This window comes from Hyperolius riggenbachi, unplaced genomic scaffold (genome assembly GCF_040937935.1).
Source record: "Hyperolius riggenbachi isolate aHypRig1 unplaced genomic scaffold, aHypRig1.pri scaffold_201, whole genome shotgun sequence".
NCBI lineage: Eukaryota > Metazoa > Chordata > Amphibia > Anura > Hyperoliidae > Hyperolius > Hyperolius riggenbachi.
Genome location: NW_027152412.1, coordinates 19095 through 38805, shown reverse-complemented (window position 1 = coordinate 38805; position 19711 = coordinate 19095). Strand labels below are relative to the sequence as shown.

Here is a 19711-nt window from a genome sequence, read left to right as displayed (position 1 = left end):
TACCATCACAGAGTATAGTCACCTGTACACTCACCTGTATATACCATCAAAGAGTATACTCACCTGTATATACCATCACAGAGTATAGTCACCTATATATACTCCCTCACTGGTATACAGAGGACCTTCACCTGTATATACCATCACAGAGTATACTCACCTGTATACTCACCTGTATATACCATCACAGAGTATAGTCACCTGTATACTCACCTGTATTTACACCCCCACTGGTATACAGAGGATCTTTACCTGTATATACCATCACAGTGTATACTCACCTGTATACTCACCTGTATTTACACCCCCACTGGTATACAGAGGATCTTTACCTGTATATACCATCACAGAGAATACTCACCTGTATACTCACCTGTATATATCATCACAGAGAATACTCACCTGTATATACACCCTCACTGGTATACAGAGGACCTTCACCTGTATACAGAGTATACTAACCTGTATATACCATCACAGAGTGTACAGAAACCGAGAGCCCAATATAGTGTAGTATGTTAAGCATAAATGAAGTAAAGGTTATCGTGAGAAAATTATACCCACAAACATGGGTTACCACACAGGCAACCACTGTATAGGCAGGTGAGGAGATTAGACCTGTCCTCACTCAGGGATAAGAAGTCGCTCTCTGTAGATGCGAAAGGGGGTAGATCACCCCTCCACCAGGGGTGGACACGGTATAGCAGTAGGAGAACAGAGGCGCCAGCAGGATAAAAGCGGATAAAAACTTTTGCTGGGAGGAAGCGGTGGACTTACCTCCATAAAGCAGACACGAAAGACTCTCTGAATAGCACATTTATTAAATAGTACCCCAAAAAAGTGCAACGCGTTTCGCAGGCCCAGCCCACTTCATCAGGCAATAAACATGGGCACAAAACAGAATTTCGGCAATAGCAGGTGTAGCGCCTCAGTGAAGTCTCAATACACCTGTACTCTCACCTGTATTTACACCCCATATAACATATACACCCTCACTGGTAAACAGAGGACCTTCACCTGTATATACCATCAAAGAGTATACTCACCTGTATACTCACCTGTATATACCATCACAGAGTATAGTCACCTGTACACTCACCTGTATATACCATCAAAGAGTATACTCACCTGTATATACCATCACAGAGTATAGTCACCTATATATACTCCCTCACTGGTATACAGAGGACCTTCACCTGTATATACCATCACAGAGTATACTCACCTGTATACTCACCTGTATATACCATCACAGAGTATAGTCACCTGTATACTCACCTGTATTTACACCCCCACTGGTATACAGAGGATCTTTACCTGTATATACCATCACAGTGTATACTCACCTGTATACTCACCTGTATTTACACCCCCACTGGTATACAGAGGACCTTCACCTGTATATACCATCACAGTGTATACTCACCTGTATACTCACCTGTATATACCATCACAGAGTATAGTCACCTGTATACTCACCTGTATTTACACCCCCACTGGTATACAGAAGACCTTCACCTGTATATACCATCACAGAGTATACTCACCTGTATACTCACCTGTATATACCATCACAGAGTATACTCACCTGTATATACCATCACAGAGTATACTCACCTGTATACTCACCTGTATATACCATCACAGAGTATAGTCACCTGTATACTCACCTGTATTTACACCCCCACTGGTATACAGAGGACCTTCACCTGTATATACCATCACAGTGTATACTCACCTGTATACTCACCTGTATATAACATCACAGATTATAGTCACATGTATATACCATCACAGAGTATACTCACCTGTTTATACCATCACAGAGTATACTTACCCGTATATACCATCACAGAGTATAATTACCTGTATATACCATCACAGAGTATACTCACCTATATATACTCCCTCACTGGTATACAGAGGACCTTTACCTGTATATACCATCACAGTGTATACTCACCTGTATACTCACATGTATATACCATCACAGAGTATAGTCACCTGTATACTCACCTGTATTTACACCCCCACTGGTATACAAAGGAGCTTCACCGGTATATACCATCACAGAGTATACTCACCTGTATATACACCTTCACTGGTATACAGAGGACCTTCACCTGTATACAGAGTATACTCACCTGTATTTACACCCCCCATAACATATACACCCTCACTGGTAAACAGAGGACCTTCACCTGTATATACCATCAAAGAGTATACTCACCTGTATACTCACCTGTATATACCATCACAGAGTATACTCACCTGTAATTACACCCCCACTGGTATACAGAGGACCTTCACCTGTATATACCATCACAGAGTACACTCACCTGTATATACCATCACAGAGTATACTCACCTGTATATACACCCTCACTGGGCCAGTCTCCTTGTCTGCATGATGGAGGAATTGGTGAAACAAATGGCCTTAGCCACTGTGCAGCTACAGCAGAGTATGGTGTCTCAGCAGGCGAGTATGGTGACTCAACAGCAAGCCACGGAAGCCCTGCGAGAGGCCTCAGAAGCACAAGCCAAAATACTGCTTGAGGCGGTGCAGAAGCTGGCCCAGGGGAGAGAGACAGCAGGAGTTGCCCCTAGCAACCAGGCAATGGTGAGAGCCAGTCACTTTCTGCAGAAACTGACACCCACAGATGATGTGGAAGCCTTTCTAAAAACGTTTGAAAGGACAGCAGAGCGGGAAGGATGGCCGAAAGACAAATGGGCTGGTATCCTTGCACCGTTCCTGACGGGAGAACCCCAGAAGGCCTACTACGATCTCAACCCTGCAGACGCCCTCAACTATGATCGACTAAAGGCAGAGATCCTGGCCCGACTAAGTGTAACCACAGCGGTCCGGGCACAGAGGGTGTACAGCTGGCAATACCTGATGGATCGTCCAGCCAGATCGCAGATGTATGACCTCATCCAACTGGCGACAAAGTGGCTGCAACCAGAGGTACTTACCGGGCCTGAGATGGTGGAGCGATTCGTGCTGGATCGTTTTCTGCGTGCCCTGCCAGTGGGACTACAGCGATGGGTCAGTCATGCAGACCCCAAAAAAGCGGAGCAGCTGGTGGAGATGGTGGAGAGATATACCGTAGTGGAAGATCTACTCTCTCCAAAGGGCCAGGCGGGCCCCACCTTATCCCGTGTTGCAAGGTTCCCTGACTCTGAAAAGGGTGCTTCACGGAACCCCGCAACCAGCATCACCAGCAATAGGGAAGTATTCCCAACAGCCGCTCAGGGGTTGCCACCGGCTATTGCTACACCTCGGAAGGGAGGTGCGATCCAGTGTTGGAGATGTTCTGCCTGGGGCCATACCAGAGCCCAGTGTCCACTGCAGGAGGAACCCATGCAGTGTGACGTGCTACGGAGGGTGTCCTTATTTGCCCAGGAGGTATGCCTGGCAGAGTGCCAGGAGAGCTTTGTGTGCCCCATTAGTGTGAACCAGGTACCTGCTAAAGCCTTGCTGGACTCAGGCAGTATGGTAACTGTCAGGAACCGGCCCGCAGCACGCCTGCGTATACGGTTCCCGACTGCGGGTTTGACCAGACTGAGAGGGGAAGCAGCCTTAGTCAAGCTAAAACAAGGCTGGGACCCCTCAGAACACCTCTCACTGCCACCACTAGCGGTTCGCTAGACACTTCCACTCTGCTGTCGAGTCCTCAGCGCGCACTCCGTGTTTTCGTATTTGGGTCAGCTTTGCGCTTAGGCCAAATACGGGAACGCCACGCACCCACACACACACACAGTTGCAATCTTACACTGTCGTGAAGCAAAGACCCACTAACAGTCGTTCCGAACGATACTGCTAGTCCCTCTGCTGTCGCTACTCGCACTGGCGTTGTTCGTACGTTGGGTCAGCTGCGCGCTTAGGCCAACGTATGACAAACGCCCCCACACACAATGCAATTACAATTTCATACGGTAGTGTTGCTCAAGCGTACAATTAGGCATGAACTTATACACGGTTACACTTCAGTCTCTTCTAGGCTATGAGGGTTAGTTTAGTACGTCTGAAGTCAAACTTATTAAATAATAATTTAATATTCTAGAAAAACATAGAACAATGCAGAACTTAATATATACAAAAAGATTACAAAAAGACAAAGTAAAAAAGTTACACAATTAAGAGTTACAAAGATAACACACACGGATATTTGCGTAAAAATAAACGGGGGAAAAAAGAACGTTACCAGCTTAGGTTAGAACGTTGTTTGACGGGAGGATGCTGGTTCGACCAGGAGTCGCGATCCTCCCTAGCTATTCGCTACCTCCGAGAGAAGATACCGGTGGCTGTCCTGGGCCACCTTAAATAGTCCGAAGTGTCCCCCTGGAGCATTTAATGTCCAGCCCCCAGGAACTAATGCAGTTTCCCCGTTTGTGACATCACCGAATGCTTGTCATAATCTTTCTTGTGATATGCAAACTTCAAAGGGGGTTCCTGTTTTAGCTTCTTGAAGTTTGGCAGGACACAATCTCACCCATTGAACTCTGCAGACATCAAAAAGCTTCCTCCACATTATTTCCTTGGTTAAAGTGTATTTTAGCACATCCATGAAAAGATTGCCTTTTGGTTACAGGTAGCAGTTTGCCTGTATTTGCCTGTAGACAGACGCAGACAATCACACCTGGGACAGTAGATTAAAAGTGACTGCTAGTGGCTTAATGAGCTGCTTCCTTGCCTATTGAAGGTGACTGGTCATATTCACTGAAGACCTCTTTAGATGCAAATGTAGGTCTAGTGACCCACCCACACAAATACATGAACAGTCCAGGAATCTAGCCTGCATATCTACACCTTTGACATACCACAGCAGATATAAAAATGGTAAAATGAAAATATATTACTGTATTATCCTTAAAGGGACACTTAAGTCAAACAAAAAAAAATGAGTTTTACTCACCTGGGGCTTCCAATAGCCCGCTGCAGCTGTCCGGTGCCCTCGCCATCTCCCTACCATCCTCCTGGCCCCGCCGGCAGCCACTTCCTGTTTCGGTGACAGGAGCTGACAGGCTGGGGACGCGAGTGATTCTTCGCGTTCCTGGCCACAATAGCGCCATCTATGCTGCTATAGCATATATCATATACCATATAGCAGCATAGAGGGTGCTAATGTGTCTGGGAACACGAAGAATCACTCGCGTCCCCAGCCTGTCAGCTCCTGTCACCGAAACAGGAAGTGGCTGCTGGCGGGGCCAGGAGGATCGGAGGGAGACGGTGACGGCACCGGACAGCTGCAGGGGGCTATTGGAAGCCCTAGGTGAGTAAAACTCATTTTTTTTGTTTGACTTAAGTGTCCCTTTAACAGCATCAGCACCCCAATATATCTCCACAGTAACCATGGTGCACGCTGATCTGATTGGAACAATTGACACTGTGCTAAAGCCGCTTAAGGTGGTGTGTATTCATGGAGACACAAAGACTTATCCTGTGGTGCCAGTGTCGATTTCAACTGACTGTGGGACAATTACTCACGCCGTCGGAGTGGTAAGAAACCTAATGTGTCAAGTAATATTGGGTCGGGACTTTCCACTGTTTTGGGAACTATGGGAGAATGTCAAAGGGAAGTTATTTAAGGATTCTGATAATAACTTAGCCCCTCCTCCCTCTACCAGTGAACTTGATGCACCAAGTCTGGACAAAGATGTTGCAGAAAATTTATTGCAAAATGATGATGTATTGTTGCAAATGGATGATGTATTGTTGCAAACGGATGAAAATGTGACTGACCATCCTTGTCGGGACCCTGAGCAGGTTACTGAGGGGGGGGGATGATTCCCCATTACAGGTTATGTTGGGCGAGGATGATGAGGAATCTTCCCCCCAATCTATGCTCCCTGACCTGGATGTGTCAAAAGGGATTTTCATCACTGTGCAGATGCGGGATCCAACCTTATCCCATGCGAGAGAACAAGTATCTGTTGTAAATGGAGTTCCCCAGGAACCTGGGGCAGAGGAGAGATTCCCTCATTTTGCAGTTAATGGGGATATGTTATATCGGGTTGCAAAGGTCAGAGAAGAGGTTGTTGAGCAGCTGCTAGTGCCTCAGGAGTTTCGGAGGATGGTACTAGACTTGGCTCACAATGAAGCATTGGGAGGTCACCTGGGTGCCGAGAAAACGGAGGCGCGGATAACTGACAGGTTTTACTGGCCTGGGTTAAAGGCCGAAGTAAAGAATTACTGCGCTTCTTGCCCCACCTGTCAGATAACCGCGCCAGTGTCCCATTTTCGAAACCCTTTGGTGCCCTTGCCAATAATCGAGGTGCCATTCGAGCGCATTGCCATGGATATAGTGGGGCCATTGGTAAAGTCTGCCAGGGGGCACCAATATATCCTTGTCATACTCGACTATGCTACTCGCTACCCGGAAGCCTTTCCGTTAAGAAAACCTACGTCCAAAGCTATCGCCCGAGAATTATTTAATATGTTCACTCGGACGGGTTTTCCTAAGGAAATCCTTACGGACCAAGGAACCCCGTTTATGTCTAAAGTTATGGCTGATGTGTGTAAACTGTTCCAGATCAAGCAGATGAGAACCTCTGTTTATCACCCTCAGACAGATGGGCTGGTTGAACGGTTTAATAAGACCTTAAAAATGATGTTAAAAAGAGTTGTTCAAAGGGTCGGAAAAGATTGGGATTGTTTATTGCCTGCGGTGATGTTTGCTGTTCGGGAGGTACCTCAAGCCTCCACAGGTTTTTCACCATTTGAACTGGTATATGGGCGCAGACTTCGAGGGTTGCTTGACTTGGTAAAAGAAACATGGAAAAGTGAGTCCAGTCCCCACAAAAGTGTGGTGGAACACGTTTACCAGTTGCAAGAACGCATTGCCAAGGTGATGCCCCTTGTTAAGGAACACTTACTGGCAGCCCAAGAAGCGCAGAGTCGAGTATACAACCGCTCTGCAAAAATCAGGCAGTTCCAGGTGGGGGATAGAGTGGCAGTATTGATCCCAACCGTGGAGAGTAAATTCTCGGCCAGGTGGCACGGTCCCTTCGAGATCATTGAAAAAGTGGGGGAAGTGAATTATAAGGTACATCAGCCAGGGAGACGGAAACCCTATCAACTGTATCATGTCAATCTGTTAAAACCCTGGAAAGAGAGAGAGACCGCTCCGGTTAGGGTGGGTGTGAGTGTTGTACCCCAAATAAGCATTGAGGATGTGAAAATAGCCCCCACTCTTTCCAAATCACAGGTCTAACAGGTAAAAGAGTTTCTCCAGAGAAACAAGGGAATATTTTCGGATTTGCCTGGACTCACGGGTATGGTGGAGCACAACATTATTACTGAGCCCAGGGCTAAAGTGTTCGTCAGGCCCTATCGCATTCCGGAGGCCCGCAGAAAGGCGGTGTCAGAGGAAGTAAAACGCATGTTAGAATTGGACGTCATTGAAGAATGTGAATGGTCAAGCCCGATTGTGTTGGTACCCAAGCCAAACGAAACTTTGCGATTCTGTAATGATTTCCAGAAATTAAATGAAATTTCCAAATTTGATGGCTATCCCATGCCACGTGTGGATGAACTGATAAAAAGGTTAGGCCCAGCCCGCTACATAACCACGTTAGACCTCACCAAAGGATATCGGCAAATACCCTTGGCCAAAGAAGCCAGAGAGAAAACGGCATTTTCCACACCCGAGGGCCATTTTCAGTACAAAAGAATGCCGTTTGGGTTACAGACCGCCCCTGCCACATTTCAAAGAGTCATGGACAGATTGTTGCGTCCACACCAAAGATATGCGTCGGTCTATTTAGACGACATCGTAATCTTCAGTTCAGACTGGGAGTCTCACCTTCCAAAGGTGCAAGCAGTCCTGGATGCATTAAGGAAGGCGGGTTTTACAGTGAACCCCGAGAAATGTGCCCTAGGTATGGAGGAAGCAAATTACTTGGGGTACATTGTTGGAAAGGGGTTGGTAAAACCCCAAATTAACAAAATTGAGGCAATCCAGGAATGGCCCCGCCCCCTCAGTAAGAAACAGGTTCGAGCTTTCTTGGGGATAGTGGGCTACTACAGACGGTTCATTCCCAATTTTTCTACCCTAGCAGCTCCCCTAACTGACTTGACCAAGGGCCGGAAGTCAGTGATGATACAGTGGACGGCAGAGACAGAAAAAGCGTTTTTGGAGCTGAAATCTGCCTTGTGCAGTCACCCTGTCCTGGTAGCCCCCGATTTCACTCGAGAATTCGTAGTGCAGACAGATGCCTCAGATGTGGGGTTGGGGGCGGTTCTGTCACAGGTGATTGATGGAGAAGAACATCCCATAGTTTTTCTCAGTCGGAAACTGACGGCCGCTGAGAGAAACTATGCGGTAGTGGAGAGGGAATGCTTGGCCATAAAATGGGCCCTGGACTCCCTGCGCTACTATTTATTGGGTAGGAAGTTCAGGTTGATCTCTGACCATGCCCCGCTAGCGTGGATGAAAAGGAACAAAGGAACGAATGCAAGAGTGTCCCGGTGGTTTCTCTCTCTCCAGGAATTCAACTATGTGGTGGAACATAGGCCGGGTAAAGTGCACCAGAACGCTGATGCCCTTTCCAGAGTCCACTGTTTAGTGGGTCTATGTGCCTCCACCTCCTCTGGGTTGAGGCAGAGGGGGGGGATATGTAGGGGCCGTCGGGGCTGGGTAGTAGATGGGAGGTACATTTCCCCGGTATTTGGACTATGGTCACTTTAAAACCTTGTGTGGTCCTAGGAAAGGAGTCCGGATTTTGGCAGCAAGCAGTTGCTTTTCAGGGTCGGACTCCTGGGATGGGAGGGAAGGAAGGGCGGGCCTTCCCATCCCACCTAGGTACACACCTGGTTGTCAGTGGGGCTGAGAGCCTCACTAATATGGTATTGATGAGATGCAAATTTATGCTTAAGAAGCAGCCTCACAGGCAGTCTGAAAAGAGGTGTTGGAGGAGTAGCATGTCTGCTACGGAATCTCCTGACAAGGAATATTGGAGCACTTGATGGAAGCCAAACCATACCCTGGTCTGTTGTTAGTATGGTATTGGCCTGATGAAAAATGAACTTTGTTTGAACCTGCTGGACTTTATATTACAAAGCTGAAGTAAGCTGTTTATTTTCCACTTGTTACTGCTGAACTGAAGCTGTTTTTCTTCTACTGCACAATAAACGGACTTTATTTTATACATCTGTGTACTGCGTGCTGGCTGCGACCCCTCTAAACTTCACAACCATCACAGAGTATACTCATTTGTATATACTCTGTCACTGGTATACAAAGGACCTTCATCTGTCTACACCATCACAGAGTATACTCACCTGTATACTCACTTGTATTTACACCCCCCACTGGTATACAGAGGACCTTCACCTGTATATACTATCACAGAGTATATTCACCTGTATATACCATCACAGATTATACTCACCTGTATATACTATCACAGAGTATACTCACTTGTATATACTCTGTCACTGGTATACAGAAGACCTTCACCTGTATATACCATCACAGAGTATACTCACCTGTATTCTCACCTGTATTTACACCCCTACTGGTATACAGAGGACCTTCACCTGTATATACCATCACAGAGTATACTCACCTGTATATAACATCACAGAGTATACTCACCTGTAAACTCACCTGTATATACCATCACAGAGTATACTCACCTGTATATACCATCACAGAGAATACTCACCTGTATACTCACCTGTATATATCATCACAGAGTATACTCACCTGTATATACCATCACAAAGTATACTCACCTGTATATATCATCACAGAGAATACTCACCTGTATATACACCCTCACTGGTATACAGAGGACCTTCACCTGTATACAGAGTATACTAACCTATATATACCATCACAGAGTGTACAGAAACCGAGTGCCCAATATAGTGTAGTATGTTAAGCATAAATGAAGTAAAGGTTATCGTGAGAAAATTATACTCACAAACATGGGTTACCACTCAGGCAACCACTGTATAGGCAGGTGAGGAGATTAGACCTGTCCTCACTCAGGGATAAGAAGTCGCTCTCTGTAGATGCGAAAAAGGGTAGATCACCCCTCCACCAGGGGTGGACACGGTATAGCAGTAGGAGAACAGAGGCGCCAGCAGGATAAAAGCAGATAAAAACTTTAAAATTTGCTGGGAGGAAGCGGTGGACTTACCTCCATAAAGCAGACACGAAAGACTGTCTAAATAGCACATTTATTAAATAGTACCCCAAAAAAGTGCAACGCGTTTCGCAGGCCCAGCCCACTTCATCAGGCAATAAACATGGGGACAAAACAGAATTTCGGCAATAGCAGGTGTAGCGCCTCAGTGAAGTCTTAATACACCTGTATTCTCACCTGTATTTACACCCCCCATAACATATACACCCTCACTGGTAAACAGAGGACCTTCACCTGTATATACCATCAAAGAGTATACTCACCTGTATATACCATCACAGAGTATACGCACCTATATATACTCCCTCACTGGTATACAGAGGACCTTCACCTGTATATATCATCACAGAGTATAGTCACCTGTATATACCATCACAGAGTATACTCACCTGTATATACCATCAAAGAGTATACTCACCTGTATATACCATCACAGAGTATACTCACCTGTATACTCACCTGTATATAGCATCACAGAGTATACTCACCTGTATATACCATCACAGAGTATACTCACCTGTATACTCACCTGTATATACCATCACAGAGTATAGTCACCTGTATAGTCACCTGTATTTACACCCCCGCTGGTATACAGAGGACCTTCACCTGTATATACCATCACAGTGTATGCTCACCTGTATACTCACCTGTATATACCATCACAGAGTACAGTCACCTGTATACTCACCTGTATTTACACCCCCACTGGTATACAGAAGACCTTCATCTGTATATACCATCACAGAGTATACTCACCTGTATACTCACCTGTATATACCATCACAGAGTATACTCACCTGTATATACCATCACAGAATATACTCACCTATATATACCATCACAGAGTATACTCACCTGTATACTCACCTGTATATACCATCACAGAGTATAGTCACCTGTATATACACCCTCACTGTTATACAGAGGACCTTCACCTGTATATACCATCACAGAGTACACTAACCTGTATATACCATCACAGAGTATGCTCACCTGTATATACCATCACAGAGTATACTCACCTGTATATACCATCACAGAGTATACTCACCTGTATATACCATCACAGAGTATACTCACCTGTATACTCAACTGTATTTACACCCCCACTGGTATACAGAGGACCTTCACCTGTATATACCATCACAGTGTATACTCACCTGTATACTCACCTGTATATACCATCACAGAGTATAGTCACCTGTATACTCACCTGTATTTACACCCCCACTGGTATACAGAAGACCTTCACCTGTATATACCATCACAGAGTATACTCACCTGTATATACACCCTCACTGTTATACAGAGGACCTTCACCTGTATATACCATCACAGAGTACACTCACCTGTATATACCATCACAGAGTATACTCACCTGTATATACCATCACAGAGTATACTCACCAGTATATACCATCACAGAGTATACTCACCAGTATATACCATCACAGAGTATACTCACCTGTTTATACCATCACAGAGTATACTCACCTGTATATACACCCTCACTGTTATACAGAGGACTTTCACCTGTATATACCATCACAGAGTATACTCACCTGTATACTCACCTGTATATACCATCACAGAGTATACTCACCTGTATATACACCCTTACTGTTATACAGAGGACCTTCACCTGTATATACCATCACAGAGTATACTCACCTGTATACTCACCTGTATATACCATCACAGAGTATAGTCACCTGTATACTCACCTGTATTTACACCCCCACTGGTATACAGAGGACCTTCACCTGTATATACCATCATAGTGTATACTCACCTGTATACTCACCTGTATATACCATCACAGAGTATAGTCACCTGTATACTCACCTGTATTTACACCCCCACTGGTATACAGAAGACCTTCACCTGTATATACCATCACAGAGTATACTCACCTGTATACTCACCTGTATATACCATCACAGAGTATACTCACCTGTATATACCATCACAGAGTATACTCACCTGTATATACCATCACAGAGTATACTCACCTGTATACTCACCTGTATATACCATCACAGAGTATAGTCACCTGTATACTCACCTGTATTTACACCCCCACTGGTATACAGAAGACCTTCACCTGTATATACCATCACAGAGTATACTCACCTGTATACTCACCTGTATATACCATCACAGAGTATACTCACCTGTATATACCATCACAGAATATACTCACCTATATATACCATCACAGAGTATACTCACCTGTATACTCACCTGTATATACCATCACAGAGTATACTCACCTGTATATACACCCTCACTGTTATACAGAGGACCTTCACCTGTATATACCATCACAGAGTACTCTCACCTGTATATACCATCACAGAGTATACTCACCTGTATATACCATCACAGAGTATACTCACCTGTATATACCATCACAGAGTATACTCACCTGTATATACCATCACAGAGTATACTCACCTGTATATACCATCACAGAGTATACTCACCTGTATATACCATCACAGAGTATACTCACCTGTATATACCATCACAGAGTACTCTCACCTGTATATACCATCACAGAGTATACTCACCTGTATATACCATCACAGAGTATACTCACCTGTATATACCATCACAGAGTATACTCACCTGTATACTCACCTGTATATACCATCACAGAGTATAGTCACCTGTATACTCACCTGTATTTACACCCCCACTGGTATACAGAGGACCTTCACCTGTATATACCATCATAGTGTATACTCACCTGTATACTCACCTGTATATACCATCACAGAGTATAGTCACCTGTATACTCACCTGTATTTACACCCCCACTGGTATACAGAAGACCTTCACCTGTATATACCATCACAGAGTATACTCACCTGTATACTCACCTGTATATACCATCACAGAGTATACTCACCTGTATATACCATCACAGAGTATACTCACCTGTATATACCATCACAGAGTATACTCACCTGTATACTCACCTGTATATACCATCACAGAGTATAGTCACCTGTATACTCACCTGTATTTACACCCCCACTGGTATACAGAAGACCTTCACCTGTATATACCATCACAGAGTATACTCACCTGTATACTCACCTGTATATACCATCACAGAGTATACTCACCTGTATATACCATCACAGAATATACTCACCTATATATACCATCACAGAGTATACTCACCTGTATACTCACCTGTATATACCATCACAGAGTATACTCACCTGTATATACACCCTCACTGTTATACAGAGGACCTTCACCTGTATATACCATCACAGAGTACTCTCACCTGTATATACCATCACAGAGTATACTCACCTGTATATACCATCACAGAGTATACTCACCTGTATATACCATCACAGAGTATACTCACCTGTATATATCATCACAGAGTATACTCACCTGTATATATCATCACAGAGTATACTCACCTGTATATACCATCACAGAGTATACTCACCAGTATATACCATCACAGAGTATACTCACCTGTATATACCATCACAGAGTATACTCACCTGAATATACTATCACAGAGTATACTCACCTGTATATACCATCACAGAGTATACTCACCTGTATATACCATCACAGAGTATACTCACCTGTATATACACCCTCACTGTTATACAGAGGACCTTCACCTGTATATACCATCACAGAGTATACTCACCTGTATACTCACCTTTATATACCATCACAGAGTATACTCACCTGTATATACACCCTCACTGTTATACAGAGGACCTTCACCTGCATATACCATCACAGTGTATACTCACCTGTATATACACCCTCACTGTTATACAGAGGACCTTCACCTGTATATACCATCACAGAGTATACTCACCTGTATATACACCCTCACTGTTATACAGAGGACCTTCACCTGTATATACCATCACAGAGTACACTCACCCGTATATACCATCACAGAGTATACTCACCTGTATATACCATCACAGAGTATACTCACCTGTATGTACACCCCCACTGTTATACAGAGGACCTTCACCTGTATATACCATCACAGAGTATACTCACCTGTATACTCACCTGTATATACCATCAAAGAGTATACTCACCTGTATATACACCCTCACTGTTATACAGAGGACCTTCACCTGTATATACCATCACAGAGTATACTCACCTGTATACTCACCTGTATATACCATCACAGAGTATAGTCACCTGTATACTCACCTGTATTTACACCCCACTGGTATACAGAGGACCTTCACCTGTATATACCATCACAGAGTACACTCACCTGTATATACCATCACAGAGTATACTCACCTGTATATACTATCACAGAGTATACTCACCTGTATATACACCCCCACTGTTATACAGAGGACCTTCACCTGTATATACCATCACAGAGTGCACTCACCTGTATATACCATCACAGAGTACACTCACCTGTATATACCATCACAGAGTATACTCACCTGTATATACCATCACAGAGTATACTCACCTGTATATACATCCTCACTGTTATACAGAGGACCTTCACAGAGTATATACCATCACAGAGTACACTCACCTGTATATACCATCACAGAGTATACTCACCTGTATATACCATCACAGAGTATACTCACCTGTATATACCATCACAGAGTATACTCACCTGTATATACCATCACAGAGTATACTCACCTGTATATATCATCACAGAGTATACTCACCTGTATATATCATCACAGAGTATACTCACCTGTATATACCATCACAGAGTATACTCACCAGTATATACCATCACAGAGTATACTCACCTGTATATACCATCACAGAGTATACTCACCTGAATATACTATCACAGAGTATACTCACCTGTATATACCATCACAGAGTATACTCACCTGTATATACCATCACAGAGTATACTCACCTGTATATACACCCTCACTGTTATACAGAGGACCTTCACCTGTATATACCATCACAGAGTATACTCACCTGTATACTCACCTTTATATACCATCACAGAGTATACTCACCTGTATATACACCCTCACTGTTATACAGAGGACCTTCACCTGCATATACCATCACAGTGTATACTCACCTGTATATACACCCTCACTGTTATACAGAGGACCTTCACCTGTATATACCATCACAGAGTATACTCACCTGTATATACACCCTCACTGTTATACAGAGGACCTTCACCTGTATATACCATCACAGAGTACACTCACCCGTATATACCATCACAGAGTATACTCACCTGTATATACCATCACAGAGTATACTCACCTGTATGTACACCCCCACTGTTATACAGAGGACCTTCACCTGTATATACCATCACAGAGTATACTCACCTGTATACTCACCTGTATATACCATCAAAGAGTATACTCACCTGTATATACACCCTCACTGTTATACAGAGGACCTTCACCTGTATATACCATCACAGAGTATACTCACCTGTATACTCACCTGTATATACCATCACAGAGTATAGTCACCTGTATACTCACCTGTATTTACACCCCACTGGTATACAGAGGACCTTCACCTGTATATACCATCACAGAGTACACTCACCTGTATATACCATCACAGAGTATACTCACCTGTATATACTATCACAGAGTATACTCACCTGTATATACACCCCCACTGTTATACAGAGGACCTTCACCTGTATATACCATCACAGAGTGCACTCACCTGTATATACCATCACAGAGTACACTCACCTGTATATACCATCACAGAGTATACTCACCTGTATATACCATCACAGAGTATACTCACCTGTATATACATCCTCACTGTTATACAGAGGACCTTCACAGAGTATATACCATCACAGAGTACACTCACCTGTATATACCATCACAGAGTATACTCACCTGTATATACCATCACAGAGTATACTCACCTGTATATACCATCACAGAGTACACTCACCTGTATATATCATCACAGAGTATACTCACCTGTATATACCATCACAGAGTATACTCACCTGTATATACCATCACAGAGTATACTCACTTGTATATACTCTGTCACTGGTATACAAAGGACCTTCATCTGTCTACACCATCACAGAGTATACTTACCTTTATACTCACTTGTTTTTACACCCCCCACTGGTATACAGAGGACCTTCACCTGTATATACCATCACAGAGTATACTCACCTGTATATACCATCACAGAGTATACTCACCTAAATATACCATCACAGAGTATACTCACCTGTATATATTAACCTGTATATATACCCCCACTAGTATACAGAGCACTCTCACCTGTATACAGAGTATACTAACCTGTATATATACCCCCACTGGTATACAGAGCACTGTCACCTGTATACAGAGTATACTCACCTGTATATACACCCCCCACTGGTATACAGAGCACTGTCACCTGTATACAGAGTATACTAACCTGTATATACACCCTCACTGGTATACAGAGCAGTATCACCTGTATACAGAGTATACTAACCTGTATATATACCCCCACTGGTATACAGAGCACTATCACCTGTATACAGAGTATACTAACCTGTATATACACCCCCACTGGTATACAGAGCACTATCACCTGTATACAGAGTATACTAACCTGTATATATACCCCCACTGGTATACAGAGCACTATCACCTGTATACAGAGTATACTAACCTGTATATATACCCCCACTGGTATACAGAGGACCTTCACCTGTATACAGAGTATACTCACCTGTATATACACCCCCACTGGTATACAGTATTAGAGGGCGGTATACTCTCCATGGGGTCTCCTGCTCATCCCCACACACCTCCTCCATATTGGTTTCCCACTATCTCCCCCCCCCCCTACCCCCCCCCCTTCCTCCTCCCTACAAGGGATGCTGAGGAGTAGGTGAGAAGCACATGTGTACACAGATTTAGGGTTTCCCATCCCCCCAGTGATCAGGAAGCCACATGTTGAATTTTCAGGTGACATCCATGTAGTTTCTTTATGTCTGACTTCTCTCTCATTTCTGTCTTGTGTCTCCTGACAGATATCTCAGAGTGGGACAAGGACTTCCCAGACTGTGGGGGGAAGGAACAGTCCCCCATCAATGTGGACACACAAGATACCAGATATGACCCCAAACTCAAGCCCATCGTCCTCTCCGGGTACGACGTCCGGCCAGAAGAGTCTCTCAGACTGAAGAACAACGGCCACACAGGTGACACCAAACACCCAACCTGCAGGGACATCAGAGAGAGGACACACAAGTGACACCACCCAACCTGCAGGGACATCAGAGAGAGGGGGGACACAGGTGACACCACCCAACCTGCAGGGACATCAGAGAGAGGGGGGACACAGGTGACACCAAACACCCAACCTGCAGGGACATCAGAGAGAGGACACACAAGTGACACCACCCAACCTGCAGGGACATCAGAGAGAGGGGAGACACAGGTGACACCACCCAACCTGCAGGGACATCAGAGAGAGGGGGGACACAGGTGACACCACCCAACCTGCAGGGACATCAGAGAGAGGACACAGGTGACACCACCCAACCTGCAGGGACATCAGAGAGAGGGGACACAGGTGACACCACCCAACCTGCAGGGACATCAGAGAGAGGACACACAAGTGACACCACCCAACCTGCAGGGACATCAGAGAGAGAGGACACACAAGTGACACCACCCAACCTGCAGGGACATCAGAGAGAGATGGGGACACAGGTGACACCACCCAACCTGCAGGGACATCAGAGAGAGAGGACACACAGGTGACACCACCCAACCTGCAGGGACATCAGAGAGAGGGGAGACACAGGTGACACCACCCAACCTGCAGGGACATCAGAGAGAGGGGGGACACAGGTGACACCACCCAACCTGCAGGGACATCAGAGAGAGGGGGGACACAGGTGACACCACCCAACCTGCAGGGACATCAGAGAGAGGGGACACACAGGTGACACCACCCAACCTGCAGAGACATCAGAGAGAGGGGAGACACAGGTGACACCACCCAACCTGCAGGGACATCAGAGAGAGGGGGGACACAGGTGACACCACCCAACCTGCAGGGACATCAGAGAGAGGACACACAGGTGACACCACCCAACCTGCAGGGACATCAGAGAGAGGGGAGACACAGGTGACACCACCCAACCTGCAGGGACATCAGAGAGAGGGGGGACACAGGTGACACCACCCAACCTGCAGGGACATCAGAGAGAGGGGAGACACAGGTGACACCACCCAACCTGCAGGGACATCAGAGAGAGAGGACACACAGGTGACACCACCCAACCTGCAGGGACATCAGAGAGAGGGGAGACACAGGTGACACCAAACACCCAACCTGCAGGGACATCAGAGAGAGGGGGGACACAGGTGACACCAAACACCCAACCTGCAGGGACATCAGAGAGAGGACACACAAGTGACACCACCCAACCTGCAGGGACATCAGAGAGAGGGGGGACACAGGTGACACCACCCAACCTGCAGGGACATCAGAGAGAGGACACACAAGTGACACCACCCAACCTGCAGGGACATCAGAGAGAGAGGACACACAGGTGACACCACCCAACCTGCAGGGACATCAGAGAGAGGGGAGACACAGGTGACACCACCCAACCTGCAGGGACATCAGAGAGAGGGGACACACAGGTGACACCACCCAACCTGCAGAGACATCAGAGAGAGGGGAGACACAGGTGACACCACCCAACCTGCAGGGACATCAGAGAGAGGACACACAAGTGACACCACCCAACCTGCAGGGACATCAGAGAGAGGACACACAAGTGACACCACCCAACCTGCAGGGACATCAGAGAGAGGGGGGACACAGGTGACACCACCCAACCTGCAGAGACATCAGAGAGAGGGGGGACACAGGTGACACCACCCAACCTGCAGAGACATCAGAGAGAGGGGGGACACAGGTGACACCACCCAACCTGCAGGGACATCAGAGAGAGGACACACAGGTGACACCACCCAACCTGCAGGGACATCAGAGAGAGGGGACACACAGGTGACACCACCCAACCTGCAGGGACATCAGAGAGAGGGGACACACAGGTGACACCACCCAACCTGCAGAGACATCAGAGAGAGAGGAGACACAGGTGACACCACCCAACCTGCAGGGACATCAGAGAGAGAGGACACACAGGTGACACCACCCAACCTGCAGGGACATCAGAGAGAGGACACACAGGTGACACCACCCAACCTGCAGGGACATCAGAGAGAGGGGGGACACAGGTGACACCACCCAACCTGCAGGGACATCAGAGAGAGGACACACAAGTGACACCACCCAACCTGCAGGGACATCAGAGAGAGGGGGGACACAGGTGACACCACCCAACCTGCAGGGACATCAGAGAGAGGACACAGGTGACACCACCCAACCTGCAGGGACATCAGAGAGAGGACACACAGGTGACACCACCCAACCTGCAGGGACATCAGAGAGAGGGGACACACAGGTGACACCACCCAACCTGCAGGGACATCAGAGAGAGAGGACACACAGG

General features: G+C 45.8%; 1 protein-coding gene across 1 annotated transcript in view; it reads left to right on the top strand.

Moving 5' to 3' along the window:
• The window catches only part of LOC137543805 (carbonic anhydrase 9-like), a gene marked incomplete at its 3' end in the record, with an annotated part of 140502 nt that extends 123125 nt beyond the window's left edge, over nt 1-17377 (top strand). The window contains exon 3 of the mRNA XM_068264885.1: nt 17207-17377. Coding sequence (XP_068120986.1) covers nt 17207-17377 — 171 coding nt within the window. The remainder of the gene's footprint in view (nt 1-17206) is intronic.
• Nucleotides 17378-19711: the final 2334 nt, after the last annotated feature.